Raw genomic sequence first — 26,863 nt, 5'->3', positions numbered from 1 at the left:
TTATTTATATTAAAAAATGATATACACAATACACAGAGAATTAGAAATTACTAGAATACCAACTTCACCTTTTATTTAAGCAAATTCCTATAATCTTTTGCCACTTGAATCCTAGTACTAGGATAATAAATATGCAGAACAATGTTTTCATCTTGTAGGTACCACCATAGTTTCTTCAATATAAGTTAACTGAGTAAAATTAAAGACAAGCACACACTTATGAGTCAATATTTATTCTGATTAATATTTTACAAAATTTTAACATTTAATTTATGTAAGGAGAACTAATTTATTAAACACTTTACAGGTTTTTCTTTCCATGGAGTAACACAGTAAGTAACAAAATAATACTTGGCACAGTTATAAATAAAGAAAATATAAAATAAAAATACCCATGGCTTAAGTATAAGGATGTCATTTTACGTCTATTAATATTTCAAATAAATTCCTACAAAGAAAAAAAACTATGAATGAAAAAATGCCAAAGAAGTAATTCATGTTCAGAGCTGAGAATTAAGTTCCTATTTGCTAAAAGTATTCAACGAGGCTGATATGAACTATTCCCAAAAGGTTCACCTTCATACATAACTTTAGAGCTGAGTTAAACTGGTTCTACACACAGGACCTACAAAATAATTAAACAGTAAGTTCACTGCTGCATAGTTGGCTCCTGACCATCTGACCATTTCTGAATTACAGATATCACTGGTACTATGAAATAGTTTAGTACTAAAGCATTTTCATTGCAAATATTTTCTATTTAATTACACATTTAGAGATTTTTGCCTGTTCAACTGAGAAACATCTCTTTTGCATTGAAAAGAATACTGTACCACAAAGAAAGAACATGGTAACAACATTCTTATTCAAACTCAGAAAACCACCAGTCATTAAGTTGATTAAAATGTATTTGATAAAAATTGCAACTGAGTCTTCAGGTGAAGTGGCCCATAACAATAAAATTAAACAAATAATAGCATTTTATAAATAACTTTGAATTTAAAAATTTTCAGAAATTTCCCCCAATTAGTTAAAACTAGCAGACACATTTGTAAAGTTAACCATTTTTCTTTTTAACATTCTATGACAAAATGGCACAATGCTATTGCCACCACACACCCATCTCTTCCCTTTTCAAAAATAAAGGACATAGGCCAATTTTCTAATATTAAAACACCCAGATACATTAAGGATAATCTTTTTTGATGTGTGACTATGGTCAAAGAAACTACTATATAAAAATGGTAGTAGTTGGAAATACTGAACATCAACTATATACATTTTCACTGCTCCTCTTACTAAGGCAAGGGGCGGGTATACCACTAGATTGCTTTAATGCCTGTAATCTGCATTTTACAGGGAATACTAATTTTACCAAGCATCAGACATGCAGTGAACTTGCAGGGTATAATGCCTATTAACAGCAATATTGAACATCACTAGAAGCTCATTAATTATCTCCCTTTTCTTTTTGGTTGGATAAAATGAAATCAGCAGCTTTAAAAACACTAACACATATTGACATAAAGAGAAAACTATTTGATAAATTATTTATATACAGATACACATTCTTTACACTGGTCTAGGATCTGTCGTCAGTCTGACTATTCTTCCTCCCTCCTAGCCCACCCCATTCCCTCTCACAGGTTTCCCACGGGTTGCTTGAACCACAGTTTGCTACAGCATTTAAGAGGACTAAACCAAGTCTCACTCTGTAAACAATATTCATGGAAGCAGTGACTAGTAAGTAGTTCACCATGAAGGTATGGAAATGCTGCAACAAAAATTGATCAGTGCATCACATTTAACAATAAGGAAATATTTCTGAACTTGTTTCAGACAGCATTAACAAACTTTAAAACATATTCAATATTAAGAAAATTAAAATCATCTTGGAGATTAAATCCTGCTTTCTGATAGGTAATTTTTAAAAACCAGAAATAATACCATTAGCTTTTCTTTATTCCCATGTGCTATGTACAGAGATCATGCTCCATCTATAGCTTAAACTCTGTTATTTTGTCTATATTTTGCAGCTCAGAATTTTAAAAAAGTATATCCACTTACCTCTATTACTAAGAATTTTTGCATTAGCTTATTTATTTTGCCTTTTCTTGAAAATCTCACCTCAACTCTTTTAAAAATTGGACTGTTTGCACATCAAATTAAATTCTAATTTATGCTTCACTGGATAATATCTGCTAGTATACATTCTATGCAGTGTATCATGCACATAGTAGGGCTTTGAAATTTGAACAAAATAGTATGACTTACTATACTCATGCAAGTGCTTTATTATCAAACCATAAAACCTCAGAGCAAGGTTACTACAAATTATTTCACTGAACTAGAAACATACCAGCATTGCAATGGCTGATAGAAACAAAATATTAGCACATTTCTTGTGAACATTATTTTCTTGTGCCTTTGGAGACACATTACACAGTAGATCCCTAATAAAAACACATGATTTTCATCACAGTATTTACATGTACATTCTAAAATGTACATAATACTAGTCAATCAATTTTAGACAATTCTCCTGGAATTAGATGCATAATACTAGGTAGAATGCATCATAAAATGTAACCATGTAACATAAATTTAGTTTTAGTTAGAAATGAATATTTCTGATCAGTATACCAGGTCTGTCAAAAGAATAAATTCACCCTTTTTTCATGAAAAATGTAATGAGAACAAAACCAGACGTTGAGTATGTTGTGAATTCCCACATTAACAACCATTAAGATTCTTTTTATGGTCTTTATTCTTCCCAGAAGTGGCAGTGTGTTCTGTCCATGTTGACTTTTGTTAATAAAAATGTTGAAAAAAAAAGACTGTAAAATTCACTGTTAGCCCTACATATAGCATGCTATTGTTCAAGGATGTGGATTCGAGTGAGAGAGAGAGACACGGACAGACACAATTTTCAGGCACCACTCAGCAATATGCTTCATAAGATAAAGATGTTGCTACACAAGCTGGTACCCAGATCCTGATATTTGGTCATATTCTATTGTATATTGTCTGGTCCAGTCCACGATAACAGGACGAAAGAGGCCACAGCATCGAAATTCAAAGAAGTCTATAATATTCCTTACACATCCATGGCTATAAATGCCCACCCAAAAAGAAAAAAAAAATTAATTAATACAAATGATTTAATGTGAGTTCAATATAATTTTGGTGTTAAATCCATTTTTTCCTCAAACATAAAAACTCAGGTTACTTGCAAAAAAAGAACCAATTTATCATTATTTTTTTAAAAAGTGAATTATGTTTTCCACAACTCTGATACAACTGATTTTATTCTTTTGCTAATTTAAAAGGTTGCATTTATTTCATTCCTGTGCCACACACAGTTTTTTGCAGAGGGAGAGGAGTGGTAATGGGGATTGAACCCAGGGGCACTTTAAGACTGAGTTGCGTCTCCAGTCCTATTTTTTTTTTCAATGTTTTATTTGAAGACAGAATATCACTAAGTTGCTCAGGCTTGCCTCAAACTTGCAATCCTCCTGTCTCAGTCTCCAGAATAGGATGTGCCAATGCACCCAGTGGTCCAAATAATTTTTTATTTGGCAAGGAAACAATTCCTCTCCAAATTGAGAAAGGAAGCAAAAGACAAAATAATTGTATATGACATGAATTTGGCAATAGAACTACTAGTAACAATTAAAAAAGAAATGTCAAGAGTAAGTTCAGGGAATTTTAGAACTTCAATAACATCTTTGTTATTGAAAAAACAGTCAGTGGTACATCTTGTATAATTACTGTACCAATAAGAGAATCCTCTTTTTTATATAAAAGCACACTTACTTTCTTCTAGACATATGCAATAATTAATAATATTACAAATACTCAAGGGTAGGTATCAGCTTACACAAAACTCAGTTTTAAATATTTCATGTAATCAAATTAAATATATATGTATATTAAAAGAGATATCACAAACTTATACACAGTTAATGTGATGAATTCTATGTTATGTTATGGTGTGTTGATACACTAACCAATGCTACTTCTACAGAAATCATAAATTCAGTAGTAATTAAAAACTAGTTTTAATATTGCTAAGTAAAATAAATATTTCCTATTTCACATCTTCTTGCCATACCAAAAACACCTCTCTTCAACATATTCACTAGATTATTACTGTTTGCTCACTAAGGAATTTACATAACAAAGGAAAATATGCAATTTATAAAAATGTACATACTTGAATGGGCTTTCAATAGATGTTGTCGTGACTTTAAAGTGCTTATATCTTCTGGCATTCATTCTTTCATTTGTAGTAATACCTAAACATGATATCTAAAAGGAAAGAGAAAGCAACCTATTATTCTCTTGATTATTTAATATACAAAAAGAAAAAGTTAATTCTCAAGAGGACTAAGATGGAGAGGAACACGAACTGTTTTTAGTTTCCCACTAGGAGCTTATTGAGCTAGTTTACATCATATCATTTTAACTCTGAAAAGTAGCCAGTTAAATAGGAAAGATATTTAATAACAGGTCAGTTGACATTGTGCACTGGAGACACGCAGATACTACATATGCCACCCCTCCATCAGCCTCTTTCAGAATGAGCTTTCAAAAAATCTTTAATTTTAATGCTAAGCATTGTGGCGCACACCTGTAATCCCAGCATCAGCCTCAGCAACAGCAAGGCACTAAGCAACCCAGAAAAAAGGGCTGGGGATGAGGCTCAGTGTTTAAATTCCCCTGAGTTCAATCCCTGTTACCTGCTGCCACCCCCCCCCCCCGCCAAAATAAAAACCCTTGACTTTGGAAAAACTGATATTTGCATGTAATAAGAGTACTACTAAATGAACACAAAACTAATGGCATAATCAATCTAAGCTCACACATACCCAACTTATTCAGGAATAAGAGAAATAAAATTTTCTGTTGAGAATTTTCTGTTTTTTCATAGTATGAAAAAAGAAAGGAGAAAAGAAGGAGATGAAGAGGAAAAGTAAATAAACAATAAAACTTATCCTTGAAAAGTCACAGTGGTTAGGAAGAGAATACTATCTTTTAAGAAAGGAAAGAGGGGCTGGAGTTGTGGCTCAGTGGTAGCGCTCTTGCCTAGTATGTGTGAGGCACTGGATTCGATCCTCAGCACCGCATATAAATAAATAAGTAAATAAAATAAAGATCCATCAACAACTAATAAAAATATTTTTTAAAAAAAGAAAGGAGAGAATTTTTAAAACAGCACACTCAGGAACAAATAATGCACTTGTACCTACCTGGTACATCTGACACATGAGTAATACAGCCACCCACATGAAATGAAAAACACTGTTCAGAAACATCCAAAACATCCAAGGTGAACATGTGGCGATCTGAGTAATATATGTCCAAAATCCATCCTTGGTGTAAGTGGTCTCACAGTGAAGTCCCCAGTCTAAAATCAGAACATGAGGGCCTCACATTCATTCATTTATCATCCAAGCATCTTATGCAGCCATTAATGCTAAAGAGTTATGCTTTTTTACAACTTACAAAAGGTCTGATGGTCCAGATTTAATTGATGACACACAATGGCAAATGTTTTTACATTTTTAAATAAACCCATTATATTTTAGTGAAAAAAGCACACCCAAGACAGAAAGGGGAAAGCAGCAGCCAATCTTCAAATAATTACTCTATATCTTGTGGCAGACTTATTTGACTGGTACTGCATATACACAAAACTTTAAAAGAACCTTTTCTTTAAACAAAGATGAGAAGTGAAATATTGGGGAAGGGGAGGTGAATTTAATAGAATCACATCGTTAAGGTAAGCTTTTCTAACACAAATCTCTGGCTGGAGAGCTGCTGCAATCAAAAACTACTTTTGTCAGCAGGAAACTGTTCTCTCTCAGGTATGCTGGGCCAGAAAGTAGGTCAAGCTCTTTGACCAAATAGTTCCCTTAATCTCTATTTGAGGAAGTAGCTTCTTTTTGTTCATCAAGGGAACAGCACTGATCATTTTTATTATCTCCAAGGGTAGGAAGACTAATAAACCATCCTTATAGGACTTATTTTTAAACCAGAATCTAATGGTTTATGCCAAGCCTCCTTAAGCCCTGAACTTACGTTTTCATTTAAACTTTTACAGATTGGGTTCTCAATGTAATAAAAACTACCACTTCCTCTAAAGTACTAAAACCATGTAGTCAAATACATGACAACATATCTTAAAAAGGTAATTTCTGATACCCAATATTCCTTAATAGACAATAATAAGATTCCAAGTTTTGTGCAACCTTAATTCTACATATATTTTCCCAACTGTTTGGTAAGAAAGAGGAACTGGCACAAAGGCTGCATCTACAAACCACCAGAATAAAGCAAGCGTGTGATGTGAAATGTTGGTGTATTTTACCCAGAAGCTTTTCAAAGCTTGTTAAACCATGTTTTCCAGGGGACACACATATTAAAAGGTGGCTAACTGATAACTGCTTATACTATATGTTGAAGATATCTGATAGAACTGTTTTAATTTTTTCTTTATCCTTCATAAGGTGTTCCCCAAACCATATATTTTTTATGTTAAAAGACTTTTGTCATTACACAAGTAATGTTAATTATAATCTGATTATGCAACATTTATGTTTTAATAAGGCAAAAAACTAATTGTACTCACAAGAAATACAACCATAAATCATCCAGCAGATCATAAAAAGCAAGAAGAATAGGTAGCCCATAAAGTATCTATGGTTGCCTGCACCTGAAGAACAACACAGAAGCAATGTTTTTCAGCTAAGAAAAAACGACTGGTAATACACCTTTGAGGGGTGTGCTATGAAAGGTGTGATTAACTTGGACAATAATAACATACGTTATTTATAAAACAGCTTTCAAGAAAGCAAATGTTTTAATAAAAATCTTAAAATAAGAATGCTTATAGTTACACAAAGATGTGATGACTGCAATGATATTCACTCTGAAGGCAAGGGAGTCCCAATGAATGAAATAAATCACAATTCTGACCTTTGCTCTTTTCTTTGTTTTGTGAGGTTGAAAATAAACCTATTTTATAAATCTTATAATCCAGCTTTTCAAAGGTTTCTCTGTGACAGTCACAGAATCTTTGTAATGTTTCTCTTCTGTCTCTTCATAAAATCTCCAAGATCATCTCTTAGATCACTTACTTCATCTCCTCAGATAATACCATTCTTCAACACTGAGGTGTGTTCAGCTATGCATTATTCCTATCTTTGTACATAACATCATTTCAAGCATGGTTATTGTTTTATTTTTTCTAGCTTAATTTAAAAACCAGTATTATTTATCTCCTTTGCAATTTCACTGTTACCCAACAGAGAGCAGGAACAAGCAGACACACAGAAAATGGACAGAGATATGAAATCAATCTTTTCTAGACAGTGATTCTATAAGTTTTTCCCACTATCTCTTGGTTGATTTGTTAACCAAAAGATAATTAGAAGGATCAAGGATACAGGAATAAACTTTCTGCTACCTATTTTAAGACTGTACTTCATTAGTTACCTAAGTAACCTATGAACAATACATTTAGAAACTACTAATGTAACTTACCTACACAGTTACCCACCCAAGGACAATGATGATCAAATTTCGCTATACAACGGTTGCACACGCCACAATGTTTGGACCTCACTGGTTTCCGTATCTGTTAATAAGCATGTTAAAAGATTATGAAAGACAACGTACTTTATAGAGAAGAGCTGAACATTTATTTTCTCAAAATACAAATATGTAAAATCAAAACTATGTTTTTTGAACAAGATTATATCAAGGTTTCCAAATCAATAAAACCAAACAAAAAGTACTATTCTTTATTATTTAATGAATCTGCAACTACAAAGACTAAAAAGATAAATAAATAAATACATGCATGCATACACACATACTCCTACATCTATGTATGTGTGTATATGTGTGTATATATACACACACGTACATATGTATGTGTATATGTACGTATGTACGTGTGTGCATGCATGTGTGTGTATCACTCTCCAGGCTTCTAAGATTCATTTGATTAATGGTCTTAATACTAGTTACTCTAATAAATCAAATTAAATTTTTCTTTAATAATAAAAGAAAGATCAGGTTAGAAGTGAATAAAAGAAGCTTTTATAATTTGAAATCAGTAATAAAAGTGCCTTTCTGATACTAACAATTTCAGCCAAAAATATTAAGTGCACACTTCTATTTAAGTGCCTCCTGAGACTTCAAATTAAAGTTCAACATTTTCCTTGCAGGAATTTATGAACACATCTGAGAAAGCAGAACATGAATATCAAGTTTAGAGAGTCAAAAAGCAAACTCCATTATTCAACCCTTCACAGGCAATAAAAAAATTTATGTTTGTGATATCTGTTTTAAGTGTTTTAAAAATGCTTTTCACTTTATATTATACTAAATTAGCCAAAGGAATAATCTTCAAAGGGCTAGCAGTTCCAATATTAGATATATAACAAAAGCTAGAGTTATTAACTCATGACAGAAATAAAATTTACAATAGCCTACATTGATTATATTGGTGTTTCAATAAAAGCTCTGCCATTTCCCTATTACTTTGTATAAGGTTAGACACTAGTTTGATTTGAGATACCCAGGAAAAGGTATAGGTGGATGTGCAGTTCTTGTATCTACTAAAAATTATCTGTGGACCAAAGAAAAGGATAAACTGTTCTTCATCACTGATGTGAGACTAAATCTATTCAAGAGAAAAGCAGGATATATCAAAGTGCTACTACACTCAAAACCCCCAGCTATAATTCCCCTTGGCTCAACAATAGTCAAAAATTTGAACAACAGGATGAGGAGTTAAGGGGTAACTTGGTCTCAAGCTCCCTAACCATAACATATCCTTAGCTCATTACCAAGTAAATCCTTCTTTTAAAAAAACTCTTTTGTACATGTGCCTTCTTAGGGAACTATTAATCAAAGTGAAGCATACCTAGAGTGAACATTACCCCTTAGATTTGAATGATTTTATACAGAAAATGCTCTTTACAACAAGGAATTATCTATTCCAAAGTACATGGCTCTTAACATAATTAAATGTCTATGATATAATGACAAAAATAATATTGTTCTTGTCAGATTACTTAACAACAAAACTGCTGTCTGTACTGAGTCACTAAACAGTCATACAGCAAGGAGAACTACATTGCATCCCTGACTTTGTGGAACAGAATAGTATTTCCACAGAATAGCAGTACATGGAAAGATTCTAAACATTAAGAAAAGAATACCAATTTTATAAAAAGACTGTTAATGAAACACAGAAACCTTTTCAAAGAATGCCTTACTGAAAAGAATCTATGTAATACCTTAAAGTTGCTCCCCAAAGTAAAAAAGCATATAAATATTCAAAATTATAACTAGTCAAAAAATTAAGTGAAACAAAGAACTCTGTAGAATGAAAGCTGTTTCAAAAACATTCTATAATCCTAAATTAAGCCAACAATTCCATTATTAATCAAATGATAAGGCATTAGTTTACCTGCAGCATTTAATTTAAAGGTATAAAAGAGCACCTTATCTCATTGTATAATTTGCAAATATTCAAATGTAGAAAAATATGGTTTAACCACTGTAGCAAAATTTTCCAAAATACTTCTAAAGAACAAATTAAGACATTAAGATTTAATGCCTACAATAAACTAAAAACTGTATTACTATATTTGACTTCATAAGCAAATACTATTTAATTTTGCACATATCTGATTATATGACAAATCAGACAACTTTAAAAATCAATAATAATGTTCAAAGCTGTGTGAAACAACTTTGCTACAGACAAGTAATACTCCAACTGAAGATGCTACATGGCCATGTTGTCTGAAAATTTATGAATTTCCCACTGTGACTTTTAAGTTCAAAAACAAATTTTCTTAAAGCTCAGTGAAGAAATCTATTAGGTATTTACAGTAAAGTTTTAAAATATTTTACAATTATACTTTTATTGAATTACATTTTAAGATGTAAAAAGAGAAGGAGAATAAATAGCACTTCTGAGTCAGAAGTATAGTCTAGATCTACTATAGGGAAATAAGCACCAGGGAAGGTGAAATACTTTATAATCATCTTTCCTTTTGTACCATGGACTAAATGGTACTTTGTGGGGTGAGGGTTAAAAATGTGCCCAGCAAAACAAATTCTCCTTAATCCCCACCCCCAAGCCTATAATGCTATGCTGCTTTCAGAAGGAAGGAAGAAGAGGAAAGAACAAACAAATACTACCAAACAGGTACTGCAGAATATACTGAGGTCCAGGCTTCCCGTTTCTGCAAGTTCAACTATTGTCTATGAATCAAACAAACAAAAAATTACTTTTTCAGAAATGAATAATGGTCCCCAATTCTTTTGTCATTACTATGAGTCAATGAATGTGAAGCTCATCTTTAATGTCCCAAAGTTTTAAGTTCAAAATAAGAAATGAAATGTTTTGCTCACTTACTTCTATTTAACTACAATATGAATTCTGAAGAACATCATGGGAGCAATTTCTATACAGCCCAGACAAAAGGGTATTGGACCATAAGAATTTGCCACTGTCTTAATCTACTGTGGGCAGGAATAAATCATCAAGATTTGTTTTGTGAATAGAGAATGGATGAAACAGCCCGTAAAATAATATAAAATGCCTCTAGTCCAATTCTCTACATAACAACTTTTGTGAACTTACTTTCAAGTACCCAGGTTACATTATAGGAGAGATATACCCTGGATCATATATACAAATATTTTAACTGAACTATCATCAGTTTACTGGTCTTCTATTTATAGTCATTCAACAAATATTTACTGAATGCATGTTATTTGCTATGGATTTACAGAGGTATGCGAGATAATGTCTTTGCCTCTCAAAGCAATCACGTTTTATTTATTTATTGTCTTGTTAGGAAAAGAAATGTGAAATTATATAATGTCATAGAAATGTTAATGACAGACATCACAAAACTGCCATCAGTGAGCACCAAATAAAATATACATAATCCCAATTTAGTATAATATTCCTTTATATGCCAAAAGTTTTTTTCTTTGTACTCTAAATATCAGCTATAAATACTGACACACTGGACAGTTAAACATGTAAGCTGTATTTCCTACCTTTTTCTTTTGCTCTTCTGTAGCTTTAATAATCCCTGGATCTGATTTCCAAGATTTTCCAAAATTGTAGAAAAGTGCAACACTATTGGCAAGGAATGGAAGATGAATAAATAAAAAGTTGAGATGTTCCTCAAGTTAAGGAATCTAAAGCAATGTTATTATATGTAAATTTATAATCCATAAACTTTTACAATATTACCAATGAAAATATTATAAATTTTAAACAAAATAGGTATTTTCCCACTATGTTCATAATTAAATTTAAAAAATTAAAATGTGACTTCCTTATAAATTTTAAACGATGTAGAATATCTGACACTTTATTTATTTTTTGGTACTGGGGCTTGAATCCAGGGACAGAATACCACTGAGCTACATACCCAGCCTTATTTTATGTATGTGTGTAGGTAGGTATTTATTGGAGACAGAATCTTGTTAAATTGCTGAGGCTAGACTTGTGATCCTCCTGCCTCAGGTTGATGGGATTAAGTCAGTGAATATGAATATGAATAAAAATTAGGTAAACAGATTAAGCAATCAACATTTTGTCTGACAAAAATTCAGGGATTTTTTTCATGTTCAAAGTTATTACATATATACTTTATCTACATGCATTAAAATATATTTGTATTTTTACCAAACACTTCAGATATAGAACTATGTATTTTAAAGATTGCCTTTAACTAAAGGTAAGCCAAAAGAGAAAAATTCTCTCCTATGCCTTTTTTGAACACATTCAGTTGATCTTAGAAAATGTTTTTATAAAGTTGCTTAGAACACAATAATTTCTCAGTTCATATTTTTCTACCTAATGAAAACAGAAGAAATGTGCTAGATATTTAAAAATATATAAAAAATAAACTAATGTGGCTAGAGCAATGCATTTCTAGAAAACAAAACATCTGGTACACTGAAATAAACCATTTTAAGATATCATTTGGATATAAGAATTATGAAAGAATTTTATAAGACTTTTTTTTTACATTATCATGCATATACACACTGTTTATATTTCTCACATACACAGAAAACAACTTCTGGAATGAAATCATCCTACATTTGTTTGGCAAATACCAATAACCACTCAAAATGCAGGAAAAGTGAAAAATAAAGACCAATTATTATTACCTGCTATATTCAAGAGTGATTTGCCTTTCCTTTTTTCCTCCAGTCTTGTCTTTCCCCCAACTTTTATGCCCTTATTCCACAAAATATACTGGCAGAGCCAACAAAAAACAAGTAAGAAGTCAAACATTCAGCTATTCCTACATTCAGAATCTTCTTGAGAATAGCTGAGTGAATATTATGTAAAAAGAATGCTAAATACTGGCATTACTCTATACAGCACCTTTTCTGATTACAACAGTTTCAAAAAATGTTAACATCTCAATAAACAGATCAGGCTCTTACAGTCTGAATTAAATTTGCAGAGGGTCACTAGCAGCCCTATATATGACCACATATTTGACAGGATCATTCAGGAATCAAATATCAGATGAACTTAAAAAATTTCTTCACTTGCTTTCAAAGGCAAGCAAATTATCTTTATATGATCTGAACTCAGTTTTAATAATAGATTAAACAGGTTAATTTTTAAATTTTAATTTTCATTAAATTTTTAAAATTGTACATTCTGTACAAATAGAATGGTTGTTTTTAGTATTAATGTGATTCTTAAACAAAATAAGAGCACTTTTAAAAACCATAAAGCCAAAAAAAACCCACAAAACCAAAAACCACCAGTAATTCTACAATCCAAAAATAACTGCTTTATTTTTGGTAATCTCCATGTTTAGTTACAATTAATATCATAGTATATTTAAGATTAACCTAATAAATAACACTGATTAGTCACCATCAATGTGCCACTGAAGTCAAACCAAGAACCCTATGATAAATCCTGCTGCTATGCCCATTTTATAGATGAGAAATGTGGGCAGAGGCTAAATCCAAGACTGCAGAATGAGTTAGAAGGAGAGCAAGTATTAAAAGCCTGGCATTTATTACCTATGCTATTCTAGCTCTATATAGTGCTCAGAATTTCCTGGGTCAACAAATATTACAAAAAAAAATCTATGAACATTTTTGAGCCTTGTTATATATTTTCATAATGTCAAATTATTTTCCAGAAAGATATCATCAATTTATAACCCCACTAGTAATGGCTGTTTGATGACTACCTTTGCATTAGCACTAAGGGACAAATGCTGCTAATTTTAGAGGCAAAATAGTGTTATTTTATCCTTTTAACTTATGATTTTATGCAGAAATAGTCCGTCACTTAGAGATAGACGTTATCAATTTCATTTCAATGTTTATGAAATCATTACATGTAATTAATCAATTTGGATATTATTTTGATGGCTACAGCTCTCACTTGATTATTTTAAAAGAAACATATCTAACTAGATTTTCTAAGTTAATAAATTGAAATCCACGCACTAAATTTCTTTATCACTGTACCCAACAAAACAAACCCAAACAGTAAATCAAAACAACTACTCCCCAAAATACTAGTAACAACTTTGGCAAAGCGACAAACTCTACTATACCATAAATCTTAAAACTGAAGGCCAAGGAAACAGACCATTCTGGTGAGGCAAGCTGCCTAGTGGAGGCCTCGGGCCTGCCTCCACCTATACAAGTAGATTGAAAAACTAGATAAGAAGGCCAAGTCTAAGAAATGTGATCAATTTCACACTAATTCTGCAGTTTACTTGTATCTGCCTCACCTAGAACCATATGTTGAAGCCCTACCCCTCAATGTGACCACATCTACAGAGAAGGTATTTAGGAGACAATTAATGTTAAATGAAATCATAAGGGTAGGGCCCTAATCCAATAGCAGTATAATAACTAAGAAGAATGAGAGATTTCTGAAGACACCAAGAAAATTCCTAAAAACTAGGAAGAGAGCCCTAACCAGAATCCACAAAAAGGGTCATTCTAGATATAACAAAACAGACTGAGACCAAACAGAACCTATTATATAAGTGAACTAAAAAAAAAAATCTGTAAAGATAAATACATGGAGCACAAAGAAACTAAGACAAAATAATTAGAAATAAGAGCATGAACACAAATGGCAGCCAAAGATAATTCAATGTAAGGATGATTTTATGCAAAAAGAAGGAAATACAATAAAAAGAAAAGAATTCAGAGATATTACAGAAATTTTTCAGAAAAAGGAAAAACGTTCATTTTTGTATATTATATATGTGATGTACATTATGACCTCCATTTTAATATATCATACTGAAAAGCCATACTGTACTATATATTAAGGAAATGTGAAGGACAAAGATTAACATCCTCTAAAACCTACTGGTTGTTCTTCAATCATAATGATAATGTCATAGGATTCTTTTTAAAGATCTTTTTAAAACATGTTGCTGAGCAGTTATAAGAGGATCCCCTGAAGAGTAGACATGATAAACAAGTACAAATCTAGAGGCACATCGTTCTAAAATTGAAGTGTCTACTTTTTGGGTGTTTTCTTATACCTATATGCTACTGGAGACACTGTAAAAGTTTGCTAGAGACATTTACAAAATTCAAGATCATTGGTTAAGAGCAAATATTAATAAGTCATTCACTGTTAATGCTTTTTACTTTGAGTTACTACATACAGATAAAAGGTTCAACAGTTTTGAATGAAATAATTCTAAACCTGTAGGCATTTAATGATTTAACAATAAAATGTCAAGCTAAAACCAAACTCAAAGAGAAAACCTCCACATTCATAAATACAATGGAAAGATTTAACACAATATGCTCTATAAGTGATACTGAGGAAGATAAAAATTTAGTAAGGATATATATTCCCTTGAGCAACTCAATTAATAAGCTTGATTTTTAAATGCAGAATGAAACATTTTGAAATAGTACATAAAGAAGAACATTTTAACTCTAAATGCTTCTATGAAAAAATAAGGAAAAGGAAAGGATTAAGAAGTTAAAGAAAAAAATGAAAAATTTTAAAAGATGAATAAAACCCAAAGCTGTTTCTTTGCAAATAAAGAACAACAACAACAAAAAATCATGAGTACAACATCCAGTGATAATCACTTTGAAAATTCTATATATTCACTCACTTCCAGTTCTTTCCCTTGGTACCTTTTAAAATCAGAATTACTTTGTATATAAAACTTAGTATTTTTATTATATTCTTTTTTTTTTACCTTAAACATACACAAGTTTTATTTTGTCAACTATATTTCAATAAAGCTGGTAAAAATAAACTCTTACTCTCTAAGCTTGTGAGATAGAACTCCTTTTTTCTTCTTTCCTTCTCAAATCTTGATTGCATCTTATTCATTAACCCCTAACTATGGATGTTTTGCAGGAATTTTTAAGTCTTCTTTTCTCACTTTACATCCCCCGCTAAAATTTAATATTCTTATTGTTTAAAATACTAAATATATGCTTTGGACCCTCTAATTTCTTGCTTGCAATCCAGACATTTCTCCTTAGCTCAAGAATAGGTCCAAAGGTTCCTGAGTGTGGCTGGAAAAGAGGGTTTCCCCTCACAGTAAACAGGTGGAGCAAAGTTTAGGAGCTGTGAAAGTTTCACTTGTGCCTTCATTCATTATTTACAAGCACTAACACATTGGCTGCTTAAGGAGATTCATAACTAGAGTGGCGGCAGACAGGCATAATTCCATGCAATATGGTCGGTAGGAGAGCATTCATGTGAACATAAAGCGTAAAGGGCGAGTATCCCATTTAGCCCTTTAAAGAGACTTAATAAAATTTTTGGAGTATTTCTGTTTAGTTCAACCTTAAAAAGTAAATGGGAAGCGAATACCATTAAGGAAAGAAAAAAGTTGGGGGGAGAGGTTATTTGGGCAGAATACTGCAACCAGTCCTGAAGTACTGACTGGGGACTATGAAGATAATGAATAAGCTTTTTATTATATTCTAATGAGCCCATATCATTAAATCTTAGAAAAGCATTTTAATGGTATTTAATCCCACTCAATATGTAGTATAACTGATAAAATTATCCCTTTATTCAGGTTGGATATTCAGTTGTTTCCAATTCTTCCCCATTACAAAATATGCTTGAGAAACACTCTTATAAATAATTTTTGATCTTATACCTTGTATTACTTGCATGTGATTAGAGATCAGAGGGTATATTTAAATCTCTTTCTACATTGTCAAATTTTCCAGAAAAGTTTACAAATTATGTTCACAATGTAACATGAGGACATTTGAAGATACACTGAATCAAGTAAAAAAACCTGGATTCTACACCTTTCTTTATAATTAGCTGTCTATATAACTTTGAGCAAAACATACATCTTCTCTGAGTCCCAATATTTCCATCAATTAGAAAACAGCATTAAGATCTATGTGTTTTCTCTCAAAGAACTGTTATTCTGAAAACCAAGTAAAATAATATATCTGAAAGAACTATAAACCAAAAAGCACTGAATAAACATAAAGTTCATATACAGGGAGATAATTATTTAATGAAAAGAACAGTTACTTACTTTTTCCATATTTTTACTGGTGCATTATAATTAGACATAATATTGAGATTGTTATATATCTATACATGCACATAATATAACAATATAATTTGGCCAATATCACTCCCCAGTATTTTCCCTTTCCCTCCAACTGATCCCCTTCCTCCACTGTATTGGTCTCCTTTCACTTTTCATGAGATTCCCCTTCGCCTTTCTCTTCTTTCACTCTCTCTAGCTTACACACTAGAGAAAATCTCTGATCCTCGACTTTCTAAGTTTGGCTTATTTCACTTAACATAATGTTTTCAAGTTTCATCCATTACCTTGCAAATGATATGTAAATCTTCTTTATGGTTGAAAAAAACTCTATTGCGTAAATATAACAAATTTTGTCCATTCATCCACTGACAAGACAGCTAGGCTACTGTGAATCATGCTGCTATCAAAATGGGTATGCCTGTATCACTATAGTAGGATGACTAATTCTTGAGGATAAATACCAAGGAGTGGTATATCTGGGTTATATCGTGGTCCCATTCCTAGCCTTTTGAGGAATCTCTATTGATCTCTATAGTAGTTATACTATCTTACAACCCTACAAGCAATGTAAAACTATTCCTTTCCCCCCATATTTAATCCAGCATTTATTACTGTTCATATTCCTGATGGCTGTCATTCTAACAAGAGTAAGATGAAATCTGTGTAGTTTTAATTTTCATTTTCCTAATTACTGAAAATGTTGAACTTTTTTTCATAATTTATTGGCCACTTGTATTTCTTTCTTTGAGAAGTATCTGTTTAGTTCATTTGCCCATATACTTAACTAGGTTGTTTGGTGATAAGTTTTTTGAATTATTTATATATTCTGGATATTAATCTTCTCACAAGAGTAGCTAGCAAAGATTTTTCTTACATTCTGTAGGATCTCTGTTTTCTTTGCTGTGCAGAAGCTTTTGATGTCATCCTATTAATTAATTCTTGATTTTATTTTCTGAGCTTTTGGAGTCCTAATAAGAAAGTCATCGCCTGTACCTATATATATTGGAGTGTTGACCCTATATTTTATTGTAGGAGATACAAGATTTCTGGTCTAATTCCTAGGTCTTTGACCCATTTTGAGTTGACTTTTATTCAGGGTAAGAGATAGGATCTAATCTCATTCTTCTACTTGTGGATAACCAGTTTTCCCAGCACAATTATAAAGACTATCTGTTCTGCAGTGCATGCTTTTGTCAAGGATCAGATGACTATATTGGTGAGGGTTTGTCTCTGTTATCTTTTGTTTTGTTCCACTGACATGCAAATTTTTATTACCATAGCTCTGAAATATAATTTGTGATGCCTCCAATATTGCTTTTTTGGCTTAGAAGTACTTTAGCTATTCCTTTTTTCCCCCCTTCCCAATGAAATTTAGGACTGTTTTTTCTAGTTCTGTGCAGAACGTCATTAGTATTTTGGTAGGGATTGCGCTAAACTGTATGTTGCTTTTGGTAATGTGGCTATTTTAACACTATTAATTCTGCCTGTCCATGAAAATGGCAGGTCTTTCCATTTTCCTGTGTCTTCTTCAATTTTTTTCTTGTGTTCTAGTTTTCACCTAGAGGTCTTTCACCTCCTTGGTCAGATTTATTCCTAGGTTTTGTTTGCCTGTTGTTGTTGTTTTCTCTCCCTTTCAGACTATTGTAAATGGGATTGTTTTCCTATTTTCTTTCTCAGCAGATTCATTATTGGCATATAGAAAAACTACTGATTTTCGCATATTGATTTTGTAACCTGCTACTTTGCTGAATTTATTAGCTCTAGCAGTCTTCTAGTGGCAGTTTCTAGATCTTCTAAGTATAAGATCATATCATCTGCAAACAGTGATAGTCTTAACTTCTTCCTTTTCAATTTTTTTCCCTTTTATTTCCTTCTTTTGCCTAACTGCTCTAGCTAGAATTTCTAGTACTATATTAAATAGGAATGGTGACAGGACATCCTTATCTTGTTCTGAATTTTAAAGAAAATGCTTCCATCTTTCCCCCCTTTGCAATAATGCTGGCCTTTGTCATAAATACAGCCTTTATGATGTTGAGGTAAGTTTCTTCTATCCCTAGTTTCTTCAGTGCTTTTATCACAAATGGGTGTTGAATTCTGTCTAAAGCTCTCTCTACAATGATGGAGATAACGTAATTTTTGTCCTTAATTCTATTTATGTGATGAATTACATTTATTGGTTTGTCTATGTTAAACCATCCTTGCCACTCTGGAATGAAACCAACTTGGTCATGCTGGATAATCTTAAAATGTTGAATACAATTTGATAATATTAAGATTTTTTGCATTTAAGTTCATCAGGGACGTAGATTTATACTTGTCTTTCCTTGATGTGTCCTTATCTGGTTTTGGCATCAGAGAGATACCAGCTTCACAGTGTGTATTTGGAATTACAACCCCTGTTCTATTTCATGAAATAAAATTTGAGGAACATTGGCATTAGTTCCTCTAAAGGTCTGGAAGAATTCATTTGAGAATGCATCTGGTCCTAGGCTTTTCTTTGTTGCAAGGCTTTTTAATGCTGCTTTTATCTCATTGATTGTTACTGGACTGTTTAGGTTTTCTTTTATCTTACCGATTTAATTTTGGCTGGTCACATGTCTAGAAATGTATCCATTTCTTCTAGGTTTTCCAATTTACTGTCCCTAAGAAATCTTCTGGATTTCTTTGAAGTCTGTGGTGATTTTTCTCCATCTAATTTTATTAATTTGGGTCTTCTCCCCCACTTTTTTTTTTGTTGTTGTTAGTTTGGGTAAGGGTTTATCTGTTTTATTTCAAAGATCCATCTCTTCATTTCACTGATCCTTTGTATTATTTTTTTAATTCTCTATTGCACTGATTTTGACTGATTTTAATTATTTCCTTCCTTCTACTGATTTTGGAATTGGTTTGTTCTTGTTTTTAAGGGCTTTAAAATGCATCAATATTTAATTACTAAAATGGTTTATATTGATATAAATATATTTATTATCACTATAAAAGTAAAATCTATTAAGGTAGGTATTATGAGAAACCAAAATAAAGTTTATACAGTTGATCCTCATGCATACTCTAAAATTTATACGTAACCCCCAAATCAATCTTTATAGTACTTTCTCAGTCACTCAATGAATATGCACAAAATGGTAAAAAACTGGTTATTAGCCAATGTGCACATTCCTAGAAATACAAAAATGTGCATCCTTGTTCTGGCTCCTGTGTCACAAACAAGTATGCTTTCAGGGTCTATTTTTGTGCCATTTGTTTACTTTTAAGAGTGCCCAAGCAAAGTGCTAAAGTGTTACCTAAGGTTCCTAAGCACAAAGAGGCTGCCATGTGTCTTAAACACAGAAAATATATTAGGTATGGTTCATTCAGTCATGAGTTACAAAGCTCTTAGCTGTTGAGTTCAATGTTAATGAGTCACTATTACATATTGTTAGGTTTTATAAAATAGAAAAATATGTAAAATAATGTACTCATCAGTTATTGAAAAATTATGACCAGTCTCTCAGGAACCTAATCCTCATACTACAATTTTTATTTTCCTTATGCACAATGGTTCAGCATTTTCAACTTGCAATGCTTCAGTTACTATAAAACATACTGTGGATGGTGAAAATACGTTATAATTCTATTTTTCAATAATAGTCTTAACCAGTTTAAATTACACAATCATGAGCTGTAGGAATAAAATGGTAGAAGCAACAGAAAAGAGGCTGAAGTCATAGAGAAAGGTAGTTCCTGACAGCTGCTACCACATTTGTCTCTACCTTAATCAGTACCTGTATCATAAGCCTCAGGCTCTTTCTTTTCTATTTTTGAGCTTCCATTATAACTTATTCTGTGCCTTTTTCTATCCTCTTCCTACATGGTTCTTAGTCTGCCCCTCCCAGCCTCAGAAGTTAATACTGGAAATAAAGGTGCTCCAATATCATATAGGATCTAGAAATACAGTTATTTTATAATAAGAAAAACACAAGGTTTTCAGGCAAGATTATCAGAACTTAAAAAGTTTTTTTATGACTTCATTCCATATTTCATGAGTACCATACACACATATAAACTTTCAAATAAAAATCTTAAATGTACATTTAAAGCATACTTGGATATAAACTTCAGATTTTCAGTCATGCATACAACATGTACTTATTTAATACTATTTACATGTCAGGTGTGTCTCAAGGTATTCAGCTTCTCAAGAACTCTCTCAGACAATACAAATAAGCAACTATAAAACAGTGTTCTCATACTACAATTTTTATTTGAAAAATTAAGTGAACAAGTAAATTTTACTTAATGTATCTTTAAAGACAGAATTATTCAAATTGGATAATTCAAACAGACTTGATTCTTCTGGATTTCCCTTCAAACTCTACCTCTTATATTCTCAATTCCCAAGCTATGCAAACGTCTATAGTTATTTTATGATATCTCCAAATGAAAAAAGGGGGGTATTCAAACATTAAGTTCTCATTATTTAATAATTTACTATTTTTACTGCTTTTCTCCACTTTTGCTTAACAGATTAAAAGTAGACAAAGTTTAAAATTATTTTGAGATATGAATTTGAGGCATTTCCCCTGGAACATAAATTTTAATGTCCAGTTTAGGAAACACAAAGTTAGAAAATATGTCTGGAATACTAAAGATATTATAGAGGTCAGTGCATTTCTTAAATTTAAACTAGATGAGGTAACAAAAACAAGCAGATCTGTTTTACTCATATTAAATGTTCCAATGAGATAGTCCAATGTTTAATAAATCCTTAAAGAGTACTTTTTATGTTAACTTATAATACAAGGCCAGAATTAGCACAAATTGCTACATGGAAGAATTTAAACAGATACACTATGAATGTATTTTAAAAGTACAAAGTACTGTATACTCTGAAAATAATCACAAAATGCGGTAAGAATATAAGAATTATAAGTGTGGCTACAAATCTGGGACTTAGGTCTCAATAAACCTAAATAAACACTTTTTTTAAATTTAAAAATAAACACTTTTTATTTTTCAACTAAAATACAAGCCCTCTTAGTAAAAAGAATACAATATTATAACATGCAAAACTATGAGTGAAAATAGTATTTACTAAAATTATTTGGAACAAGTCACCAAAATCGCATGTCATTTAAAACATATTTTTCATAGTAAAGTTTTAAAAAAAGACTTAGTAGACATTTATGAAACATTAACTTTTTCTATGTAAAAATATAAAAAATTGACTGCGGTTTTATTTCTTTGATAAGGCACACATGTGTGTGCATACAAACACACACAAACACAATTTCAAATTATATTGCTTTTAAAAAGTGTATTACACTGATGATTTGCTGAAGTTTGAGCAAATGTTCAGGAATACAGCACTACATGCTTTTAACAAAGCAAAAGTGATGAAGGATTTTAATATAAAATTATCTACTACTCGGCTGGGGATGTGGTTCAAATGATAGTGCGCTTGCCTAGCGTCCATGAGACACGGGGTTCAATTCTCAGCACCACATAAATGTGAAATAAAGATACTGTGTCCACCTAAAACTAAAGAAATAAATATTAAAAAAGAAAATTATCTACTACCTATCACAGCAAAATAATGATATTAAGAAAATACTTAAGAGATTAATGGAGTAGAGAAGGAGTTGAGGAGAGAGAGGAGGGACTGGACAAGGGAGGAACTACAGAGTGAAATTGACTAGATTATGTTATAAACATATATGATTATACCATAGTGAATTCCACCTTTATATCAATAAAGCACCAATTAAAATTTTTTTTAAAAAACACAACAAAAACTGATAGAAAGTTAGAATTTCTCTTTGATCGTAGAACATTCTGTAATCAGTGAGTGGCTAATGAAGTAACAAAGAAATTCTGCAGAACTTATTAAAAAAGAAAATTAGAGAAAATTTGACACTAAGATATGAAAATCAGTCTTATGAAAGGTCTAGAATATATTTACAGTTAGACAAACACTTGTTTCAATGTCAAATTTATCAGAGACCTGCTATGTGGCCTTGGACTCCACTAGTCTAAATTTTATCATCTATAAAATGGAAAAACAATACTAACTTATGGGACATGAGTTAAATGTACACTTAAGAAAATGCTTTTTTAAAACTCACAAAACAAAAGCTATTGTTATTAATTATAGTTGTTAAAAGCAGTTTTCAAAAGCAACCTATTAAATATGAAACATTTAAAAACATTACATTAGTTCACACTTTCTAGGAATACTGGTTTACTGTAGTAAATCATGAGTAGTTCACTCCTCAGATCAAACTATTATTAAACATATGTTAAGCTGGGTGTGGTGGCACAGTGTGTCTGTAATTCCCACAACTCAAGAGGTTGAGGGTGGAGGATCACAAGCTTAAGGCCAGTCTCAGCAACTTACTGAGACCCTGTCTCAAAATAAAAAGTAAAAAAAGCTGGGATGTAACAAAGTTTTAAAGAGGCCCTGTGTTCAATACTAAGTACCATAAAAACAACAACAACAAAAAAACAAAGACCATGTTAACAAACAAAATTTGTGTTAGATATGCTCTTTTAAATCAAAGGATATCATTCCAAAACCAGAAGAACCACGTCACATACATCCAAAATTTGGTTGCCAAATATATTCCAAGGGGCAATGCACTATGCATTGAATGATCAAAAAAGGACCTGTAAGACATAAGTTATAGATAAGATGAATTCTATAATTCATTAAAAACAAAGAGCATTCAGATGAAAATCGCAAATTCTATGTAGAAAGAACTGATTTAAACAAAATCTAGAAGTCCAAGATGCTTAAATACTGAGACTATTTTCACAGTAAAAATAAATGAGTTCACAGAAGAGTCAGCAAGATTATGAAGTTTCTTTTAATTTATGAAGAATTAAAATTATATTCCATGTACTTTTTCTTTTGTAATTTTTTGTTTTTTAAAGTTATACATAACATTAGGATTCATTTTGCCATAATCATAAAAGTATGTAATATAATTTCCTCTAATTAGTCGCCAGTAGGATACAGAGCAACTCTATAATCCAGTACATTGTTCACTGAAGAGGTGTTGTAATTTCAACAAAGGAGTACAAAACAGTGCTCAAGTTTTTCTTTGTTTCACCAACTTTTTTCCTTACCTACACATTTCAGTTAAGGTTAGGACACATCTTTTCAAATAAAGCTAATTTTGTCAAATTGAAGGTGTGTGTTTCTAATATTAAGAATTAGGGGGGAAATAAGTATTAATAAATTTCATTTAACAAAAACAGTATTAACTATCCATGCATGTTAAGTAGGAAGCCTTGGTAACTTCCTATTTGTAATCTCTGTTGGATCGCCTAGAAATACTAAAATTAATTAACTAGAATTCAGCCTTTTCTTGACAGTTGACATCTTGGCTTATTACTAGTTATTTTTATTCCTGTGTTAATTATTTTCACAACTCCTTTCTAAAATTAAGGCAAAAATAAGATATGAGGGCTAGGGTTTGTAGCTCAGTGATAGAGCGCTTGCCTCACACACATGAGGCCCTGGGTTCGATCCTCAGTACCACATAAAAATAAAGAAATAAATAAAAATATGGTGTCCATCTACAACTAAAACAAAAATTAAAAAAAAAAAACCAAGATATAAAAAGAATGGAAATTAAACGGTAACTTTTAGATCATAGACAGCTTCCAAGGTTTGCTGAATGGGGCAACGTTTAGAACAGTGGGACCTATGGATAATAGAAAAAGAAAATGGTCATAATGTTTAAAAAAAAAAAAAAATGAAAGAATGTTTAAAAACTCAGGCTAATTCAAAATTACGCTTAAACTCTACCCTGCTTAAAAAAAAAATCAAACCTCTTGCCTATTTAATGCCTATGAACAAAGAAAATATAATACCAATGAAAAGGTGAGTTCAAGTATTATAATTACTTAGAAATAAACAGTATGTATGTTACATTTACAGTTCTTCACACTCAAATTCACTACTAAAATAATTTAAATATTGCCAAAAATGTTTAGTCTTTAAAATTGCATGTTACATTTTTTGTATTTAAAGCACCTTTTAAATCATTTTAGTAACAATTTTTTGACAATCTAAAAGATTTTTACACTATCAAAATTCTTTAAAATGAATTAAGATCAAACATACCACATACAGGTAGTATTCTAAACATAGAAAACATTAATTTTATGTAACAGGGTACAAATTTAATCAATGAGCCAGACATGGTGGCACATGCTTGTAATTCCAGCAGCTTGGGAGGCTGAGGCAGGAGGACTGTGAGTTCAAAGGCAGCCTCAGCAAATAAGCAAGGCCCTAAGTAACTCAGTGAGACTCTGTCTCTAAATACAAAATTACAAAAAAGGGCTGGGAATGTGGCTCAGTGGTTGAGCACCCTAGTTCAATCCCCAGTACCAAACAAACAAACAAACAAACAAATAAATGAAATTCATGTACAGTTAAAAACATAGTTTAAAAACAACATACTTACTTTGAAAGAAACTGTACTGTAGCCCAAACGCCACCATACATTAGTCCTTTAATGAGCCAAGAATCAATATTTAGGTCTGCTATAAACCCAACCAGCCAAATAACTAGGAAGGGAGTTCCTAACATTACTTTCTGCCGAAATTCCTGTACAGAAACAAATAATTAGAAAGTTTTTGCAAGTTTGAAGTAACCTCAATCTGAATCATTGTAATTGTTGTGAAAGTATGCAAGACAGAGTGAAATTCATTCAAAATAGCCTGCTATGTGCAGGTATTATTCAAGGTAGTGGTCTTCTGGAGACAAATACTAAACAATTCAAAAGGACTTTTTTAAGATTGTGGAAAAGGAAAATAGAAGTTATAGAAGTAGTCTCTACATGGTCAGATACAGAAGGCTGCAGAACCACAGGCTATCATGGAGACTAGAAAATAGTTCACGACAAAAACCATCCCATTTTAACAAAGACATTGATAACTAGATAGAGGACAATCAAAATGACTATGGTCTAAGTACTCCATCAGAACAAGGAAACCTAACCCAGAGAAGACATTCTAAATGACATAAAGTAACAGTATATCAAAACCTTAAAATGAGATGAGAATAAAATCAAATAATCTTCAGGCTCCCAGAACCCACAGAATGGAGACAAGTGCCTCTGAACACAAATCAAGACAGAGTGTGCCAAACTCCACAAGGAGTTCCATTTCATTTCTGTTTGGGGCTGGTTGTTAGAAGGTCCACACTTGCCAAGTATAAACCCTATATACTTCCTTATAACATCTATAACAATTTTGTCTTCAGAGAAACACAAACTGTTACCTCTTCAACGTAACAGCCCTCACAACCTTACGGGCAGCTAATCAAGTCTTTCTTGAGTTACCTTACGTGACAAAACTATATGAGATACTCAGCTGTGACCCAACAAAGCTGAAAATATAAATACTATTTTCCTCTTTGATTTATCTTTCTGAAGGCTAAGATTATGTTATTTATACCTTTTAGCACTTTTTTCATACTATGGTTTCTAGTGAAATAAAATATTTCTTTATATAAATGACCATATTTTCCCTAATTAAACCATTGTAACTCACTTTCTAATATGAATGTAATTGTAGCAGATTAATAAATATCAACATCAGTTAATATTGTAGTCCAATAATTAACCTAATTTTTAATCTAAATTTTTTCTACATTTATGTGAACTTTTATGAAGATATCAGAGTTTTTCAACTCGGAGGATTATGTGGGTACTAGCAGGAGAGAAGATAGACTAAAATTATCTTCAATTTCATTTGTTTTTAGTTAAAACACTTGTTCTCCCTCAATTACTAGTCACATTAAAATAGAGATACTTTTTTATATATAGTAAAAATTAACTTTTGAGTACAATTCTTTAAGTTTTTATTTTAATACTTTTATTTCATTTATTTATATGTGGTGCTGAGGATCAAACCCAGGGCCTCACATGTACTAGGCGAGTGCTCTACTGCTGAGCCACAACCCCATCCCTAATTTTTTGACTAACACTTAGAATGGTATAACTTGCACCAAAGCCAAGGTAACATTAACAGTTCTATCAATCCCCAAATCTACCCCCCGATCTCCAGTATCAGCTCAGTTTAACTACAAATCTGATTTCTATCCCTGCAAATTGTTCTTTGCAGGAATCATAACGAATGTAACCTTTTAAGTCAGGTTTCTTCATTTAGAGAATGTATCTAACATTTTTCCATATTGCTGTGTGGTATATCTGCAGTTTGTTCATTTTTCAATGGTTAGTAGTATTCTATTCTGTACCTCT

The 26,863-nt window shown here is 31.7% G+C and overlaps 1 protein-coding gene across 2 annotated transcripts in view; it reads right to left on the bottom strand.

The window, feature by feature from the left end:
• ZDHHC17 (zDHHC palmitoyltransferase 17) overlaps window positions 1-26,863 on the bottom strand; it is a 98,900-nt gene continuing 72,037 nt past the window's right edge. Inside the window, exons 4-12 of one of the 2 annotated variants that reach the window (XM_081311519.1) lie at window positions 25,064-25,206; window positions 23,155-23,255; window positions 11,098-11,222; window positions 10,228-10,290; window positions 7,549-7,642; window positions 6,635-6,718; window positions 5,253-5,410; window positions 4,217-4,311; window positions 1-3,111 (exon numbers count right to left, since the gene is read on the bottom strand). In XM_081311519.1, the coding sequence (XP_081167645.1) occupies window positions 2,973-3,111; window positions 4,217-4,311; window positions 5,253-5,410; window positions 6,635-6,718; window positions 7,549-7,642; window positions 10,228-10,290; window positions 11,098-11,222; window positions 23,155-23,255; window positions 25,064-25,206 (1,002 nt within the window). In that variant the 3' untranslated portion in view covers window positions 1-2,972. The remainder of the gene's footprint in view (window positions 3,112-4,216; window positions 4,312-5,252; window positions 5,411-6,634; window positions 6,719-7,548; window positions 7,643-10,227; window positions 10,291-11,097; window positions 11,223-23,154; window positions 23,256-25,063; window positions 25,207-26,863) is intronic. The other variant, XM_081311518.1, reaches the window with a different exon arrangement.

This window comes from Spermophilus citellus (assembly GCF_964194105.1).
Source record: "Spermophilus citellus genome assembly, chromosome: 10".
Classification (NCBI taxonomy): Eukaryota; Metazoa; Chordata; class Mammalia; order Rodentia; family Sciuridae; genus Spermophilus; species Spermophilus citellus.
This window is presented reverse-complemented; position numbering and strand designations above follow the sequence as displayed.